General features: G+C 56.1%; 1 protein-coding gene across 1 annotated transcript; it reads right to left on the bottom strand.

Moving 5' to 3' along the window:
• Positions 1–5,462: 5,462 nt before the first annotated feature.
• SLC27A4 (solute carrier family 27 member 4) lies at positions 5,463–18,254 on the bottom strand. The gene is made up of 13 exons (XM_057499095.1): positions 18,100–18,254; positions 16,668–16,834; positions 14,727–15,121; positions 13,377–13,535; positions 11,816–11,885; positions 11,623–11,714; positions 10,755–10,864; positions 10,365–10,574; positions 10,161–10,287; positions 9,376–9,513; positions 9,064–9,228; positions 8,822–8,968; positions 5,463–6,301 (listed from the first exon to the last, which is right to left on the bottom strand). Exons 2-13 carry the CDS (start codon positions 16,826–16,828, stop codon positions 6,144–6,146), a joined length of 1,932 nt encoding a protein of 643 aa, XP_057355078.1. The 5' UTR covers positions 16,829–16,834; positions 18,100–18,254; the 3' UTR covers positions 5,463–6,143.
• Positions 18,255–19,856: the final 1,602 nt, after the last annotated feature.

The following is a 19,856-nucleotide window of genomic DNA, read 5'->3' as shown; positions in this document are numbered from 1 at the left end:
GAGACACGTTACTGTTTATCTTGAGATCCCTCTTCAGTCTGCATACCGCTTGAGCGAGCCCGTTCACTCCACTCGTCTTGACTTGAATTATAAGTGACCCCTCACCCCCAGTCTTTATTTTCATTTCAGAAATCTCTCCTGAGCTGTGGACTCACTTACCCAACCGCGCTCTTTTGGCCGTCGACTTGGATCTCTGCTTATTCAACAGACATTTATTGCACGTTCTGTGTGTGCCAGGCACATTTGTCTGTGCTGTGGTGAACAAGATGGGCAAGGTTCCTGCCTTTAGGGCATTTCACAGTGTAGTGGGGGAAGCGAACTCTAATCAAATGAATATACCAACCATACTGAAAAACGTCTGAAGTTATAGGAACTTCAACAAGAAAACGGACTGATCTGGACTTGAGCAGAGTTAAGTTGGTGGATGTGAGGGGAGAGCCGGGGGGAGAGATTGTTCTCGGGGGTCATTTCATTGAGAACAGAAGGTGCAAAGGCTCTCTAGGGAACATGCTGAAGCATTAGAGAGTAATAAGATGGGGACTAGGGAACAGGGCCTGGTGGCTAGAAAGGTGGGCAGGGGCCAAATCATGCCTTGTGAACCAGGTAAGAATTTCAGTCTCTTTTCCAAGAGCAATGGGAGGCTTTTGAAGGGTTTGGGGAGGGGTTGACATTATTACAACTGTGTATTAAAATATCCTTTGTTGGCTTTAGTGTGGAGAATGGTTTGGAAGGGAAAAAGGAAGGAGACAGGGAAATAGGGAGCCTGTTAGAAAAGTTCAGGGCAGAAATGAAGTGGATACCCTGGTGTATCTAAGCCACGTTTCCAGATTGACCTCAACATTGGTGGAGCGTGGTGCTGTAGTCTAGTGGTTAAGGGCAGAAGGATATAATGGGTAAGAACTAGGAGTTCAGTTGCCAGCTTTATACCCACGTCCCACCACTTCCTAGCTGTGTCTTTGGTTAAGTCCCTTAACATCTTTGTGCCTCAGTTTTGTGATCTGTAAAAGGGGGATAATAATAGCCCCTACCTCATAGGGTTGTAGCAAGGACTAAACAAGGTCTTGGCACTGTGCCTCTTTTCCTAACACAGGCTCCCTCCCACTCTCCCATCTCACCAATACCACTGCCACCCACCAGCATCCCCATCACCTCACGAACACCTGCTTCTCTGATCTGCCTGCCTCCCACCTCACTCTCTTTGGACTTGGTTTCATTATACAGTTCAATTTCATGGACAGCCCTGAGCCCCTTCAATGTCCTGGGTGCTGTTCCAGGGCACTGGCAAAGCGAGGACAAATGAGACACAGCCCTGCTCTTCAAAGAGTGCAGAGGAATCCTGTGGTAAGTGGAAATCACCATGCTGTGGGTATGCACTTACCCCCTCTGAGTCTGTTTCCCTATCCTGTAGAAGGTTTGGCACCAAACATCTCTTAAAATCCATTCAGCAAAAATATTCTAAGATTCTTACTGGACCCAGCTCCTCTGGGACAGAAGCCTTGCCTGATGACCTTTGATCCATAGCTCACAGTGAGGAGCTTTGTACATTATAGGGGTTTGGTAGGTGCTTGCTGAGTGAATGCACAAAATGATTCAGTGAACTCTTAACATTCCCCTGCCCAAAGTCATTTAATGGCCTCTCTCTGCCAACAAGATAAAGGCCTTCCTAGAAGGCATCCAGAACCCAACCCACCTCTATGAGTTGAATATCCTCTGACACACGGAACTGCACCTCCTGGGGCTGGAAGAGTAGAGCTAGGGAGTATTTGAAGAGCTTTACCCATTTCACAAACATTCACTGTGCACCAATTAAGTGTCAGGCCCCGTGCTGTTGCTGGAGCACAGTGGTGACCAAAACCAATGGGCCTCTGCCCTCTTGGGCCTGATGTCCTAGAAGACACAGATGTAAAAACAAGACCACACTGTGGGGTTTGTCTGTATCCCAGCACTGCCACTCCCAGGCTCTGGGGTCTTATGAAGGGGGAACACAGGATCTGTGGGGGCTGGAGGTTCCTAATGCAGCCCTGGGATCAGGGAAGACTTCCTAGAGGAAGTCATATGTTAAGCCCAAATCCAAAGGAATTGTGGGAGGTGGAGGTGGGAAGACCGGAGGCATTCCCTTCCTCCTGGAGTAGTAGGAATCCTTCCCACATCTCAGCAGGCGGGGGTCCTCCAGCTTCTTGCACAGCTCCGAGTAAGTCAGCTGGTTCTATGAATGCCTGGCTGTCACCTCTTAACAAGTTCTTCCTTCTCCTGACTCCAAGCCTACCCCACCTTACCTCTTAATTAGTAACAGTAATAGCTTAGCATAGTTTATTCATTCAATGAGTATTTATTGAATGTCCACTTTGAACCTGCCAGGTGCTTTATTTACATGCATTACCTGACTGATTCCTCACAGGAAGTATCATTATCCCTATTTTGCCAATGAGAAAATAGGCTTAGAACCGATGGCATGCCCATGGACCTCTAAGTGTCAGGCCTCAACCCCAGGTGGTTGTGCCTTCAAAATCCCTGCCCTTAACTCACCGACCCTTACTACCTCCCACTGGGCAAGGCTCACCCGAACACCTTCCCTGGGGATCCATGCAAAAGAGGGGCTTGGGCCCCACCCCGTCCTCTCCAGCAGGCTGGGCAGCCCAGGCGTCAGCCTCTATCCTTTCTGAAGCTCCAAGGGACACAATGGCAGGGTCGGCGGGGGAGGCGAGGGCGCGGGTGCCCCCCTGCCCGCTGCCCTTTGTCTTCCCGCCTGCTCCCCTCGTGCGCCCCGGGAGGCTGGGAGGCGCCTCTCACAGGCTTCCTCCTCCCATTCTTGTGCTAATTGGGTGTCAAGCTGAGATCAGTGAGAAAGAAATTTGCCCCAGCTCGGGTTAAACTGCCGCCAAAGACGAGGGCTGAGCCCAGAATATCATTAGGCCAGGAGGAAGCAGGGCCCCCTCCCCAGGGGGGAGGGGCCAGCGCACATTCAGGCCCCTTTGAAAGTCATTTGGTCACCCCCTCCCTCGCTGCCGCCTTCTCAAAGGGCCCCTCGGAGGTATTTAACCCTCTTCCCGGGAATTGAAAGTGATACGCCAAGCACGGGCCTGGTCGGCCACTTGCCTGTCCCAAGGGCGGTAGGACCTCCAGGGACGCTTGAGGTAGGCCCCTTCCAGCCTCGCTGGGCTCAGGTTGCAGATGGGAATGCTGAGGTTCCGGGAAGGGGGCTTGCCTCTATCCCAGCACTGCCACTCCCAGGCTCTGGGGTCTTTGGAGAAATTTGCCTCTCTAAGCCTCAGATTCCTCATCTGTGGAATGGGGGTGAAGATAGTAGCTGCCTTGTGTTATGGATGTAATGAAATGCACATAAAGCTCTTTGCACGCAGCAGTACGAAGTGCTCCATACATGGTGGCCATTATCAAGTCTAAGAGGTGTGTTTGACCTTGTGGCCTGATAAAAGGCTTTCCTAGCAGAGTTGCCAGTCTCTGGAGGTATGCAAGCCTAAGTGTTGCAGGATGAGTCATTTTCATATTTTGCCTCAATTCCCCTCTCCCCGCGCAATTCTCCTGCAGCCTCATTGCACTTCTTCAATCTGCCCTGCTGGCCCTTCACCTCTGGCCTTTACATTTTGCTATTCCTTGTATCTGGGACACTCTTCTCCCTCCAATTCTTGGCTAACTCTTTGAAAAGCCTCTGACCATGAAACACAACATCCCCCTCCCCCGCCCCGCCCCAGGGCAGCACTGGGTTGGGTGCAGTAAGCACACACTGCTGCTTTTCCTGCTAGCCCCCAGCCCTGGCCCCCAGATGGCAGGTCTAGGGCCCAGGTCTCCATCTTGCTCACCACGGCCCCCTGCCCCTGCACAGAGTAGGCCTTAAGAATCTGCTCCACAGATGAGCTCACACAGTGCTTTGTAAACTGTGAAGCACTATATAAATGTCAGGAAATGTCCAATAAACAGTAGCTATTGTTAACTTTACAAGCACATATTGTGCATCTATTGCATGCATGGAGATGACTTCACGGCCATGGTTTGGGGTGACCAGAGGCCCACCAGTCTCACCCCTTCATGTAGGAGCTGTTGGGGAGCTGGTGGGGAAGTGGGAAACTTACACCTAGTCTGGGGTCTCAACACTTGAAAGTATCTCGTTTTTAGAAACTATGTGCTGAGCATGTGTTAGCATGAGACCCCTAGACTAAGATTTCCATGCACAATCTAATTTCATGTTCACAACTATCTCAACGCAGGAATTCTTAGACCTCCATTTACGAGAGGAAACAGGTTTAATTTGGCAAATGGATTTAACAACACAGGTCTGACTCCCGAGCTGGAGCTTTGAACGACCCACCACTCCACACTGCCTTTTGGTGATTAAGGAATGGGGTCCCTGGGGGTTCCTTTCCCACTGCTGAGGGCTAAAGACACAAAGCCAGGTTGTCAGCCCAGCCCAGCCTTTGGAAGCTCTATCAAAGGCTCCCCACGGAGTTCTCTGGGCTGGGTACCTGCCTGAGGGCGAGGTGGGGACTCAGCCCCTCCTTGGGCTTCCCTGGGCCCTGCACTAGGGGACCAGATAGGACTCCCCAGGCTCCACACGCCCTCCGCTGGCCACACTGGGGTACTGCAGCCATGCCAGCCACCTCAGCAGCACTCTCCCAGGACCTGACTCCAGATTGCCCCACTTTCCCCAAGGGAAGCACCAGACTCCTCTATTTTTCAAAGATCATTTCCCCAGGAGGCACCCATTTCTCATCCTGGCCACCCTCCACCCGAACTGTTAGCTGTCGGTCTAGGGCACAGCCCACAGTTGGCCCCACAGGCATGTGTAGACTAGAAGCTCTGGCTCTCCCACTGCCTTCCGCATCAGGTGGCCATGGGGCTGCGGTTTGCATTCCAGACCCCACTCTTTGTCTTGTGACCTTAGCCAAGTGAGACAGACTGTGATGAGGGTTAAATAGGGAAGTGAAGCCTCGGGGACGCACACTGCGCTGGGGTCTAGGAGACAGCTGGCTTTCCACCCACACTGCCGAGGTGGCAGCACTGTTCCAGGGAGCTTTCCCGAACTCTTCCCAAGGTGGCCCTGGGGGAGTGGCACCCCAGGCAGAGGAACAGCATGAGCGAGGGTCTGGAAATGGGATCCCTGGGTTAGGGTCTTCTCTCCCAAGGGCTCTTAGGGGCTACTACCTTCGGCTCTCTGACTCCTCCTGACGAGTCCCATCTAACAGATGAAGAGACTATTACTTGCCCAAAGTCACAAGCTCTTCAGTGACACAGTTGGTTTGGACTTTCAAGCTTATGCTATTAAACACCTTGCTAGACTCTGGAGGGAACTCCCCCGACCCCCCCACACTGAGGGCAGGGCCGTGGCCTCTTACCTGCCTAGCCCTCAGTCCAGGAGAGTGAACAGACCAGTGCACGCACAGGCCGGAGGGGCCAGGCGGGGCCCTGAGCAGGCTGAGGGAGCTCAGGCGGTACGCGCACAGGCTGAGGGTTATCAAGGCAGTTTATTGGCCCTGGAGTATGTACGTGCTCCCTACCCGTCCTCCTGTCACAGCCAGGCCAGGACGAAGGTGGAGAAGGTGACGTGGACAGACCTACGAAGGCAGAAGGGTATCGCCTGAGGACAGCCAGGCAGCCACCCGGGCAAGGACAGGTGAGCAGTGAGGTTCTCAGTGCGGCCGCCTGCTGCAGGTCAGGTCTTCCCACCCTTCTGGAGGCGCGGGCAGGGCCGAGTGACGCTCAGCTCTGTGGCCAGGATCCTCTTCAACCCCTTGAAGGACAGCCCCTGCTGTCCCTACCCACTCTCCTGGTTTCCTGAGTCTGGGGGCTTCTGCCCTGGTCCCATTTACAAGCGCCCTGCTCTCCAGGGGGGTGCTTGTCAACCCTCCTTCTCCTGATGCAAGATCATCCTGAGGGGCCCAGTCTGTCTTAACCGGGACTAAAGGCCCTGCCTAGCCTCAAAGACGTAATGTGGACATGAGGCTTTCACAGAAAGCCTCCGGTGGGGCGGGGAGGCGGCAGTGAGTCACTTGGCAGTTTTGAGGAAGTGATCAGCACCTCCGGGTGGAGGTGCCAGACCCTGCTTGCTTTGGTCTGACGTTGCCCAGGCCCCCTCTGGCGTGGGAGCTGGGGCTCTGGATCCAGCGTCTGCTGGCCCTCGGAGGGCTAAATCACAGCTTCTCCTCGCCTGCCTGGATGCGGGTGTAGGCCTCTCGGTCCAGCAAAATGTAGCGGCCCTTTCGGGCGTCCAGGTAGAAAAGTGGGTCTTTCACGACTGCTGGATCAAAGCCCTCCTTCCGCAGCTCTGTCTTCTGTAGCTTGAAGGTCCCTGAGGGATCAGGAAAGACGGGGCAGGGAAGAAGAGTCAGAGGGTGCAGGGCAGGGACTGAGCTCCCGGGGAATGGCCCACCAAAGCTGAGGAGGGGTAGAGGGAGCTGCAAAGGGCATGTGGGAGGAGGGGCACAGGCCTGCCATGTTGGTAAAGGGAGGCTCCGTCCATCCCATCACATCGCTTCCCAGAGCAGCCCTGGAAAAGCCGTGGGAGGCCAGGTACCCGCCCCCTTTTTGCAGATGGGGAGACTGAGACCTGGAGAAGGGAAGCGGTTTGCGCACACTGGGGGACGTAGTGAGGACCAGAACTCAGTTGTCTGTGACGGCTCCCTCATCTGAGCAGGCACCGTCCAGGGGTGATTGTATTTAATCTGCACACCAAATCCAGAGGCAGGTGCCCAAAAGTATTCTACAGGTTCTAAGATGCACATTTTCAGATTTAGCATCTCTCAGTTCAATTAGTTTTTTCTGAATACTGTGTAATGTAAATTATGTGTCTTTCAATCAACGGTATTAGCCCCAATGGGAGGATGAGAAGAGAGGCACATCTCCAGGCCAACGTTACATAGCTAGTAAGCGACAGGGTGGGATTTGACCCCAGGTGTGACAGAGCGCCAAAAATAGTCGCTGTCTCCCTCCCTGTATGCACTGGCCCCCTGTCATGTGGCCAGGCCACTTCTCCCAGCAAGAGCTGGAGTTTTTCTCAATGCCCCTGCTTGGTCTTATGACTTGCTTTGATCATAAAATGTGGCAGAGGCAATGTTGTGGGAATTCTGAGTTAATCCAGGCCTCAAGGGCATTGCAGATTCCACCTCCACCGTTTTGGGGGTGCAGAGATCACTGTGCGCTCCTACAGGTAAGCCACACGGAGCAGAGAAGAACCATCCCCGGAAAGGCCCCCTGGACTGGTGCTGTCCAGGGGGGTTGTCACTGGCCACATGTGGCTATGTACATTTAATTAAATTAAAAATCCAGTTTTCAGTCACACTAGCCACATGTCGCGTGCTCAGTAGCTACCCAGGCTAGTAGCAGCTGCACTGGGACGGCGCAGACACAGAACATGTCGTCACCGAGAGAGTTCTGTTGGGCAGTCGCCACGGACCCAAGTAGCTGGTAGTCAAGACATGAATGTGGCCAGCTTAGACCCCCAGCCCCAGCTGAGTCACTGAGTGACGGTGGCTCCTTAGGACACCAGGAGAGGCCAACACAAGAACCACCCAGCTGAACTTAACCCCAAATTGATGACCCACAAATTGCAAACAAATAGAGTGGTTGTTCTGAGCCCTAAGTAAGTCTGGGCATGTTGGTACTACAGCTAAGCCTCTCTGAAGCCTGAGGTCTGCCTCCTAGACAGCAGTCACAGCGGGCACCCAGTCCTCAGGGAGCCCACAGTCTCAGCAGACTGGCACCAGCATCCCTGCCAGACTCTCTCCACTGCTTCAGATGTCCCCAGGGTCTGCCACCTGGCAGAGGCCACATCCCTCAGGGAAGGCCTATCAGCAAGGTAGGGGCTGACACGATGATGACCACATGGGAGGTGGCCAGGCAGATGTGGCCTGAGGTTGAGCAGCCAGGGGAGGCTGTGCAGGGGCAGAGCCTGGCAAGGACTGTGGCGGGCAGGTCTGGGCACCAGCCTCAGTGCTTCCTGCCCCGCAGAGAACCCGTCAGTGGGCCACTGGACGGAAGGATGGCACTGCCCTGCCACGTGAAGGGAACCCAGCACTCACCTCTCGTCTAGATGAGTGACACCCCTCACTTATCTCCTGTTCCCCTTGGGGCCACCTGCAGCCCTCCCCCACTCTCCACAGGGCTTGGTGGAAGAGGAAAATGACCAGGTTACTACCCTGTACAAGCAATTCTTCAGCTCTACTGAACTTGATGTAGTCCAAGCCCCTCCCCAGCCCGTGGGCCTGGGCTTCTGACCCTGGCTGGCCTTTCTGTCCCCCACATGTTGTACACCCCTCCCCTGGGCTCCTGCTTTGGGGACCTCCTTTAATTCCTGTAGTGCCCAAGCACCCTCCTGTCTTAAGAAGGAATGCCCCCTTTCCAGCTGGGACCACTGCAGGAGTCCTCCCTGAATGGGAATTCAGGCCTCAGAACATCACCAACCCGGGAGCTTTCCAGCCACTCCCAGCGCACTTGCATTCACTTTTCTGTCAATCTTGTTTGTGGTCTGTGCTCCCTTCTGTACCTGTGGGCTCTCTCGTCTTGTGTTGCCTTCCCTACTACTACAGAAGCTTCAAGAAAGCAAAGGTCCTGCCTGAATTCATTACCTGCGTCCCTGAGGCCTAGCGCAGTGCCTGGCCCCTGGCAGATACGCAACAGTTACTTGTTCCACCAGCAGGTGACCCTTCTCTCTCTGAAGGCTCAGTCTGCTTATACGTGGGGAGGTCATTTTGCCAGCTACCCAGCAAGGCTGTGGGTGAAGGTCAAATGACAGCTCCCCAGGTCTCTCCAGAAGAAACAGGAAAGGGTGCAGGCCTGAAACCTGTGAGTTGGAGCAGGGAAGGGGACAGACCTGTTTTGTGCAGCTCAGGCAGGAAGCGCAGGAAGACGGGGCGGGCATACGGGGGCAGCTCCTTCTCCAAGAGCTGTGCAAAGTGCTCCAGGTCACAGCTGCTAGTGGGGTTGGCCACAGCAGCCATTCCGGCCCGGCCCTCCGTTCCTGGGGGCAGAAGGGTGAACAGTAAGGGGCTGGCAGTGCCCCCCGGTGGTGATGCCCCTCACAGAAGGGCACCTTGGGCCCCGCCCCCCACAGACCTGGCACCTCGACGCCATACACTGCCACATCGGCCATGTCCAGCAGGCGGCTGAGCGTGCCCTCCACCTCGGTGGTGGACACATTCTCGCCTTTCCAGCGGAACGTGTCCCCTGTGCGGTCTCGGAAGTACAGGTAGCCCAGCTCGTCCATCACCAGCACGTCGCCTAGGGAGGGGCTGTGAGTCAGGGCTTGGGCTGGGACTGCATGTGTCCCGGGGAGGCATCTCTGAGGGGAGGGAAGGCCCCTTCGTTGCTTTCCACCCCACCCACCCCAAAGGGGCTGCAAAGGGCCAGGGAGTGGTGCCCACCCACCAGTGAGGTAGGCCTGGTCGCCCTTCTTGAAGACGTCCTTGGCGATCTTCTTATTGTTGGCGCCTTGGTTGACGTAGCCGTCAAAGCGCCGCAGGGGGTCCTGCTGGACAATGCGGCCCACCAGCTGGCCTGGCTCCCCTGGTGCAGGGAGGGCAGGGTCAGAGTTGCCCTGGTGGCCTCTTCCACCGCTCCCCCGACACCCAGATGCACCCTGCATCTTGATCTGACTTCTGTTAACCCTGCTTTCTACCAAGATGCCCATTTCTCCCCTTCACCCAGGAGCCCTAACAGCAGGAAGCTTTTCTTGGCAGGTCTGGCACATGTAGGCACTTTGGTCACTGAGCAGATGGAAAGACGAACAAATAAATGAAAGGGTGGCCAAGCTCTACACGGGCAGCCCAACCAAAGCTGGTGCTTCCCGGGCCCCCAGCTCTGCTCAGAGAGCTTTGTGTTCTTTACCACACGTGCTCTTCAGGGCACCCCCATGAAGTACTGCTGTGTCAGCAGGTGGGGGAGCTCAGGCACAGAGCTAAGGGGCTGAGCCAGGCTTAGTCCCAGGCGGCCTGGACCCAGGGTCCTCAGTGCACCAGGGAGTGAATGGGCCGATGAATGGGCAGGATGGGAATGGGAAGAGGAAGTAAGTGACTGACAGCCCTAGGGGAAGAGCTGAGGTGATGGCCACTGGTGAGAACAGGGCTCCTCGCCTTCCCACCCCCGTCCCATCGCCCTCCTGGGCCAACCTCTCCTGCTTTGATTCCCCAGTTCCAACCCTGGGGCAGGCAGACCTGGCTGGCAGGGAAGGCAGATGCCGTCGGGCCCCCGGATTAGCTCCATGGTGTCCTCATTGACACGTACCAGCCGGATGGGGTACACAAAGGACAGGATGCGGCTGTTGAAGCCACAGGCTCCCACCTGCAAAGGCCAAGATTTGGGTCTGGGTTCTCCCACCAGAACACAGTGACCCGCGGCCCCCCGAGCCCCGTCCGCACCTGGCTGTCGAAGTTGCCCAGGCTGCAGTTGCACTCGGTGGCCCCGTAGAACTCGGCCACCTGGGGGATGTGAAAGCGGCCGGAAAAGTCAGTCCAGATGGACTGGCGGAGCCCGTTGCCGAGGGCCATGCGCACCTTGTGCTGGTTCTCCGCCTCCCGCGGCGGCTGGTTCAGGAGGTAGCGGCACAGTTCGCCGATGTACTGCACGATCTGGGGGCGGAGGCGGCATGAGCCCGGCCCCTCCTCGCAACCCCTCAGACCCCGCCCAGCGCTCCTTTCCCGTTCTGGGCCTCAAGCCCCGCATCAGGACGGACCGTTGCCCGGAATGGGCGGCCGGCCTGGTGGCTTTGTGGGAGACAGGGATGGCCAGCGCCTTCCCTCCCTGCTCACCGTGCAGTTGTACTTGACACAGTCATCCCAGAATCGGGAGGCCGAGAATTTCTTCCGGATCACCACCGTCATGCCATGGAGCAAGCACTGCCCGATCCCCACGATGTTTCCTGAAGGCAGAGTGATGGGCCGGGGAGGTCAGAGGTGGGGCACCCTCCCTCCAGAGCCTCCTTTGAAGGCGGTTTCACCTGGTCTTTCCTGCCCTGTCCTTCCAACACTAACTGATCATATCTCTCCCCTAGTCCCCGGTGCCTATGGGATCGAGCGCACAATCCTTAGGCTGGCTCCTGGGACCTCTGGAGCTGACCCCGAGCTCCTGCTCCCATACCTGTAAGGCTGCCATTCAGCCAGGGGGTGCTGAGCTAGCCCTCCCGCTTCTGCACCTCATATTTGCCTGCCTTGGGCACAGCTCCTGTAGGAAGCCTTCGGAGCTATCACGGGGCTCTTCCCTTGAGCCAAGTCCCTGCTCCCTGCACCACCCCACACTCACAACACCATTTCTTATGAGTCAGTGGGGGGGTGGTTCCCATTATTCATCCTGTCCCAGACATACACCTAACTCTAAGTACCTTGAGGGCTGGAACTATATAAATATTCCATCTCTATCTTCTCTTGAGCCCCTAAGACCAAGTAGCAAGACCTTGTAAATGAACTGGATGGAAATTAACTGAATGGCTGGCCAGCCAGGGTGCCCTGCAAGACACGGCCACACACACTGGGAGGCTGGTGTGGCCATTCTCATCCAGAGGTCCAGTCAATTGCCATGACCTGATTTGGACCCATATTTGACCCCATCTTGCCTGCTGAGAGGGGTGGGGTTCCTGAGGCTCTGGGGGTGCGGAAGCTGAGGGCGCAGGCCCAGTACTACCTGCTGAGTGGTAGAGGGGGAGGCAGTCATAGACAATGTCATCAGGCTGCATGCGGAATCCGTAGTACACCAGGGCAGCCATGCGGTAATACCTGGGAGAGCACGGTGAAGGCTCAGCGGGGCCCTGGAAAGGCACGAGAGGCTCCCAGGCCCCACTGTCCCCAGCCGTCCCCTCAGGGCACCTGCCCCTTACCTGCTGTGCACCACAATGGCGGCTTTGGGCAGCCCAGTGGTGCCTGATGTGTAGATATAGAAGAGCTTATCTGGAGAAAACAGATATGTGAGCAGCTGAGAGGGAACAGCACTGAGAGGGCAGGCCGCCGAGTCAGACAGACGGATGTCTAAGTGCATCGTTCAACGCCCACTCCCATTTCCATTATACCTCCTCTAGGAAGCCTCATCTGATTACTCCAGACACCACTCTGCTCTAATGTCTGCATCCGTTCCTTCAACAAACTTGTTCTGGACCCTTGTTCTGTGTCAGACCCAGGGAGACATCAGTGACTGCAACAGGCACAGGCCCTGCCCTGGTTGAAATCATGGCCAAGTGGCAGATGAGGACGTAGGCAATTCCAGTAATGAGCACAAAGTGCTGGGAAGCACAGGGCCTGGGAAGCCCAGCGGCCGCACCTGACCAGGCTCCGCTCCACGGAGGAGAGCTGGGACCAGGAAGGGCTTCCCAAAGGAGGCGATGCCAACTCACATCCTAAGGGATGGGAAGCATCAGCTGCAGGAAGGGGTGCTGAGGCAGTTTCTGTACCGTGACCATAGCTTTATTCTACCCTGCATCCTGTACCAGGTACTGTCACGTGACAGCTTCTGTATGAAGCTCAGCCCCAACAGGCTGGAGGTTCCGGGTCAGGAATGCCATGGGATGACTCCACGCATTACAGACCGACCACTCGTGCTCCCTGGATGCCTGCTGAATGCCAACCCTTGGGGCACCATGATGAGGGCACCAGGCTGAACCAGCCGGAATCCCTGCCCTCAAGTAGCTTACAAAAGCATCCAGGAGACAAGATCTGCCCGTAACAGAGGTTAAATGACAACAGTGAGCATTACTGAGCACTTTCACATTTTAGCTTCCCACTGTATCGTTCAATCCCCAAAGCAAATCCATAAAATAGGTACTGTTACCATCCCTAATTTTATGGTTGTGGGACCTGAGGCTCAGGTGTTCAGGGTCATGCAAGGGAAGCAGTAGAGCCAGGGTAGGAACTCAGCGCACACTGAGCCACTGGGCAGTGCAGCAAGCTGTGGGCACCACACGGCAGGCTGGAGTATAGAGGAAGAGATGAGAGGCTGCCTGGAGGAGGGGGGGTGCCACAGGCAGCTTGGTGTAGGGAGAGGGTCACAGCCCAACAGGGCCTGCACTGAACAGGAGCTAGATGAATATTTGAAGGGCCCTGCCGTTGGCCCAAGCCCAGGCAACCTTCAGACACAGGAGGTTCTTGGGCTCCATGTGATTCTGCATGTTAGGCCTCAATGAAGCTTGTTTAACAAATCAAAGAAGCAGATTTTGAGCCCATGTGCCAGGACTGTGTCTGGAGTTTTCATACATATCAGTTCATTCAAACTTCATACTAACTCCAGGGGGGGTACCGTCCTTATTTTCCCAGATGGAAAAAGGGAGGTGACATGACTCACTCCAGGTCATATGGAAAGTTTGCAGAAGAACCCAGGCCTCTGTCCCCGAGGCCAGTGCTCTGTCCTTGGCCCACCGTAGAACCTCCTCTGTGGGGGTGGGGGCCCACCTGTGAAGCCCTTGTCAGGGCGACTGGGCAGGTGCTTGGGGGCATCTTCCAGTAGGGGATCCAGGTGCTCCCAGCTGGTTGGCACCATGCTGGGCTCCCAGGGGCCAGAGCAGAAGAGGCTGAGTGAGGAGTCCAGGCTGGCATGGATCTCAGAGACAGCTGCAGGGAAGACAGGGTGGATCAGGAGGCAGGCCAGGAAACCGTGTGTTGCCAGGACCTCCACTCATGTCAGGGCTGGGCATGTTAGGGGAGGCAGGCTGGGTGAAGGGAGAAGCTGAGAATTGTAACAGCTCCCGTTAGCTGCTGGCTACTACACAGTGGGCTCTTTACATGCACTCTCCTGCTTACACACTTTGGGAACCAGTAACAGCTCATTTTACAGATGAGGAAATTGAGGCTTTGAGAATGGGAAGGACTGGCTCACAGCTAGAATGTGCTGGAGCTGGGACTCAAGCCAGCTCTCTCTCACACCAAGGTCTGCACTCTAACCCACTGTACCATGCCAGTCCATGGGGGGCAGCTAAGAAGGGAGGAGCAGCAGTCAGAGGCCAAGGCCTCCAGCAGGACCTTCTCGCAGGCTCCCCTGTGCACTACAAACGTGCAGATACTCCCCTGCCCTAGACCCTGGCTGGTGCTATCCCATTCAGCCCCTCTGGCTCCTTCTTGATTGGTCCAAGCCTCCCTCCATGCTGCATCCTTCCTCCACCCCTTTTAGCATCACATCTTAATAACCCTTCCTGTCCATTATCCCACAACCATGGTGAGAACAAAGAACAGGAACACGGTGTTCAAACCCAAGGTCAAATCTGGTTCCACCACTGGCCAGCTGTGTGGCCGTGGGTGAGCTCCTCTCGCCACCCTGAACCTCAGTCTCCTCATCTATAAAGCTGAGATGACAATCCCTACCTCACCAGGCTTTGGGAAGATTAGAGCTGCTTTCGTGAAATCAGTGCTCAAGGTGGCAGCAAATAAAACAGAAACTGCAGGACAGCAGGGAATAAATTCTTATTCCAATTTTATAGATGAAACAAATGAGGCCTAATTAGTCACAAGAATGGTTACCATTGTATGTGGGCGCTCACCTAGCATCAGCCACCTTGTTACTGCTTCAGATGATGTATCTTTAAAAATGGCATAAGATGGGTACTACAGTGAGGAAACTGAGGCACAGAGATTTCTGGTCTCTTACTCTGGGTCTCTAGCTTAGCACCAGCAGAACCCAGGCTGTCTGACTCTAGGGCTTATGCCCTTAACTCAGCTGCAGAGCCTCCCCCAGGGCTGGAGTGGGGTTGTGGTCAATGCAAAGTCCCATGGGATGCCCTGCCTGTTCCCTGCCCCTTTGGGGCTCACCTGGGGCCATCTCGCTGCCAAAGATGAGGGCCTGGGCCCTGGAGGTGGTCAGGCAGTGGCGCAGGGCATCCCTCCGGAGGTTTGTGTTGATGAGTGCTGCCTCCACGCCCACCTTGGCCATGCCCAGCCACAGGCCCACAAACTCATTGCGGTTCTCCATGAAAAGGGCAGCCACGTCACCCGAGGCCAGGCCCCGGGCCTGCAGGAAGTTGGCCACGCTGCTTGAGTAGTCATCCAGCTGGCGGAAAGTCCAGTGGGTGTCTGTGCCCTCGAAGATCAGGGCTGTCTTGTCAGGGTGGCGCCGTACCGTAGAGGCAAACAAAGTGGGCACTGTTCGCTGCTCCCGCAGGTACCGACGAACCTTGGCCTTCACCTTCAGGAGCACCATGCCGCCACTGGGTGGGAGTGAGGAAGGGAGCTTTGACTGCCAGGGTCAGGAGTGGGTGTTCCAGCAGGCCTGAGGCTCCTGAGCCCCATCACCTGCAGCACTCCCTTTTCCCAGCACGTGTGTGGTGGGCACTGTTACAGGCACCAGCTCACCCACACTGCACGATAATACCAGGGACCTGGGCAGTCGTTCCCTTCCCAGCAAATAGGAGGAAACTGAGGCTGTGCCGCACTGCGGCTTGCCCCGGGCTTCCCAGTGGAATGTGGCTAAACTGAGATTTGAACCTCAGTCCTCTCTGGCTCCAGAGTTCAATTCTTACTATCCTCTAAGCTCTGCTGAGTCCGCTGCTCTGTCAGAGCCTTCTGGGACTGCAGGACTCCAGGTCGAAGTCTCCACTCTTCGTTGGGGACCTCCCACAGCCCCTTACTGTACCTTTCCCACCACACTGCACAGTAAATAAAGGATGAGTTTGTGATTTCCGTTTCCGTCTCTGGGAGCCCAGCAAAGGTGGGGCTCTGTCCTGTTCATCACCTTGTCCCTGGGGCCCTGCTCAGTGCCAGGCACAGAATAGATGTTCATTAAGTGTTTGTGTAATTACTTGGCAACATTCCCATTTCCTGCCCTGCCCCTGCCACCTTTGACCCATAACCTCTCCCATTTCCTGGCCCCTGTGCCTTTGCTGATGCTGTGCCCTCTGGCTAGAATCTCCTGTGGCCACCCCCTTGAGGTACCCAAGCTACTTCTCCTCCAGAAGGCCGCCTCTAATCTCCCAGTCCCTGGCCTGAAGCCGTCTTCCCTTGCTCCCTTCTCCCTACAGCATTCTGGGGCAGCCACTCTATGCCACCTTTTGCATTCAACTCAGATTGACAAATGCTGAGCTGCCTGTTTTGGACACGGGTACTGTGCTGAGCATTCGGACACCACCATGAGCAAGACTGCCAGGGTCTCTGCCTACAAGGCACCTCCAGTTTAGGGATTTACTTTATCCCCTTCTTAGCTCCCTGACCACTCTGAGCTTGGCCTGGGACTAGGTCTGCCTTATTCCTCTATGGGCCTCACAGCCAGCCTGGCACCTGGCACAGAGCAGGTGGCAGCAGGTGTTCCTGGTACAGGATATCCCTCGTGGACCACACCTGACTTTCTTTAGGGAGCAGGTTCTCCCAGACATCATGGCCCTGCTCCAGAACTCAGTGGCCTCTCTCAGACTCATGCCAACCCAGGGACAGAGCCCTTCCCATAGGATTCCTCTTCACCTTCTCACAAGCATATCCTTGGGACCCTTGCAGATGTCTTCTCAACACACCTGGTGTTTGATGTGTGTCCCAGGCCCCCAAAGAGCAACAAGTTAGGGACATTCCCTGGGAGGAGACTGACCTTGGAGATGGAGAGATCAGGTAGAACTGCCAGGGGAAGGATGTGGAGCAGAGGCTGCTCTTTGGGGGCTTAGGTGCCGTGTCAGTAGAGGCCATGGGATCTGGTCTGGGAGATATGGGCGATTAGAAGCCCAGTGTATTGTGGGAGAGCAGGAAGGGCTGGCTGGACCAGGTACTCACAAGACATCGCGCCTGATGGTCTTGAAGAAGACTCGGATGAAGCGCCAGCCACCAGACCCCAGGTAGAGGAACAGCAGGGAGAACCCCACTTGAGTCCAGGGCAGTTTCAGCACCAGCTTGGAGAACAGCAGCACCCCCACTAGAGACGCCCCGAGCAGCATGGTGGCCTGTGGACACAGGGCAGTCAGGGGACCAAATGCCTGGGTCCCCTACCTCCTGGCTCAGGCAGTCAAGTTACTGTGATTCCAAGGGGCCAACCTGTTGAAGGTTTAGCCACACTGAGTGGGGTAGCTGAAGACAGGACCCTTTCCCAGGGCTGTCTGGAAGGGGCAGGCTAGAAGCTTGGGACTTGAGGTGAGGAGTTCCCAGGCTGAGAGGCAGAGAATGGGCTCAAGCCCCCTAGGCCAGTCTCTAACAAAACTTTCTGAGTGGCCTTGGGAAAGTTTCTTTCCCACTTGAAGCCTTAGTCTCTCCCTCTTTGTCATGGGTTTAGCGGGGCTGCTCTCAGAGGCCCTTCCAGCCCAAATAGGGCAGTCCGCTTTCCTGACGTCCAGGGTCCCTAACCAAAATGCTTGGAGAGGGCTATTGACTTAAGCGCCTCTGGCTTGACTCCCCACCCAATGACCCTGGAAGGGTCTGCGGATGACCAGGCCAAGCCACAGCACCCAAAGGGGCTTCCTGGGAAGGCACCCAGCTCTATCCCAGCGCCATGCCTCTGCTGGCCCATAGAGGGCGACCGAGCAAAGGGGTTAGAGCCCAGAGGTAGGTAGGTGCCTGAGAGGTGTCCGCCCAGAGGGTAAAGGTGGTTGAGGGAGAGGAAGAGCGCCTTTCAAGGCACCCCTAACACACCCAGCAAGCCACTCCGATGAATCTTTTGGGACTGGGGCTTCAGGGGAGGAGAACGGCTGGCTGGGCTGAGATTAGTACTCTTACGCTCTATTCCTGGTGCTTTACAGACTTGCTCAAGGGGCAGCAGAGACGGGACTCAGTTTCTGGGTTCTCCTATTCCCGGGGAGGGTCTGAAGGTCACGATTGTGAGGTAGCCTGGGAGTCTCCAAGCCAAGGACAAGGACATGGTCTGGACCACGGGGAACCCTTACAGACCACCTCCCCCTCCTCCACAGCAAAAGCCGGGAGGGGGACCGAACCAGCGCCCCCAGATCCAATGTCAGGTCTCCAAAGCCCTCAGACCTCTGGCCTCCCAAGGTCCGCCAAGGCAGAGGGCAAGAACCCGTCCCAGAAGGCTGGGGGATGGGGCGAGGAGGGGATCCCTCGGGCCTCCGTCACGGGTCACCGCGGACCGCCCTCGCCCCCACAGAGGAAGGGTAGTAGGGCGCCCCTCGCCTGGGACCGGCACCGCCGCCTCCCCCCGACTCCGCCGGGCACATTTCCCCGCCCGGGAACCTCCTACTAGCCTGGCTTTTGTGCTCACCTGGCGTCGGCCCCGCCGCGCGGCGCCAAGTCCAGATGTGGCCGGGCCGCAGTAAGCGGAGCGGGGAGCTCGTGGGGCATCAGCCGGCCCTGGGCGCGGAGAGCCGGGTCTCAGTGGCGCTTCGCCGGCTCTGCGCCCTGCATGGCCCAGCGGGCCCAGCCCGCCGCCCGGCCCCGCCCGCCCGCGGCGCTCCTCCCCCGCCCGCCTCCTGCAGCCCAAACCTGCTGCTCCGGCCGGCAGCACCGCCTCCCGCGCCTTCCCCGCGGCTGGCGAGCAGCAGAACCCGCGGCAGCACAGCCCCAGTGCGCGACGCCGCCCGGCCCAGCCGGCCCCGAGCGCACAATGGCCTCGGGCGGCGCCCCGCGCGGCACGCTGGGAGTTGTAGTCCGCGCTGCGCAGCCGTACGGTGCTGCGGAGACCCCCGAGCCGCGAGCAGACGGGAAGGCTTTGCTGGGGCCTCGACGCCGCAAGTTCCCGGTGTCCGGACGTGGGGACAGCCCCCTGACCCGAATCGTTGGCGGAGAATACGGAGTCCGTGCCCTGACCGGGATAGAGTTCGACAAAGGCCTGGCACCACACCTAGAGGAGCGCTAAAAGGGCGGTCTTAGGCAGAGAGGAGAGCTGGGGAAGAGCCTCCAATATCTGGCTCTGTGGCTCAGTGGATAGCGCCTTGGACTTCTAGCAGATTCTAGAGTAGTGATTCAAAGGTTGAGGGTTTGAGTTCCATCAGAGTCGGGTTTTGGTGTGCACCTCCCGCATTTCCATTCGGATATTTTATGGCATCAGGTACTTTCTTCATAAGGTTCCAAAAACCCAAGGCTGCGGGCCTGAGGCTGGCACATTTGATTCTGGACAGCAATCAACTTGGCGTCGGATTTATTGCGTGAAAATCCTTTCCTCTCCGTGGGCTACCCGCACACCTGGTGGTACAAAGGGCACGGAAGTTGAAACCTGTACCAAACTTTGATCACTGGTCGCTCTGGACCCTGTAGCAAATCAGTTAATCTCCAAACCTCTGACCTCATCATGTCACCTGCTGAGCTGTGGGATATCGGCCAGCCTCCCAGCCCCGTGCAGCTCTGGGACTCTGAAAACTTGGTTCCTAGATAACCAAACCTGTTGGGCATCCACAATTGCCAACCCTTAAATAGATCCCTTAATCCCTTTCTCCAGTGTTTTCCAATTAAAGTCCTGAAAGTGGAGGAGGGGAGTTTTCAGGGTCTATTCATAGGGATTAAAAATGAAGTTTTGGTCTGATAAAGTATTTGTACCTCTTTCTTCCAGAGTTTAGGGTGCATCCTTTTGGGGGACCTCGGTAAATGAAAGCACCGTGGGTGTTACATACAGTAGGCAGTGTCGTGCAGTGGTTGTGGGCACGGACATTGGCATCCAACAGACTTGGTTCGATTTATCAGCTGAATGTTCAACACCTCCATTTCTTATATATAAAAATGAGCACACACAGTGTTTACCTTACAGGGTTGCTGTGGAGAGTCACAGGGAGCATTTGAATCAGTGCTTGATGTGTTTATTAGCGTAGTTTACAAACTCATTGGACACAAAACACAGGCAAAATCTACATATGAAGATTATCTCTGTATTGAGGCTTAGCACAGGGCTTAACAAATAACAAGCTTGATAAATGTGTGTTGAATGAATGCCAGGGAGAGTGAATTGGAGCCTCTGAACTTATCCACAGTGGGATCCATGGGTATCAACATAATTATTTCCCCATTGACCGCTGAGGTCATATGCGA

Source organism: Manis pentadactyla, chromosome 3 (genome assembly GCF_030020395.1).
Source record: "Manis pentadactyla isolate mManPen7 chromosome 3, mManPen7.hap1, whole genome shotgun sequence".
Taxonomy (NCBI): Eukaryota; Metazoa; Chordata; class Mammalia; order Pholidota; family Manidae; genus Manis; species Manis pentadactyla.
The sequence above is the reverse complement of the archived record's forward strand: the minus strand, read 5'-3'. Positions and strand labels throughout refer to the sequence as shown.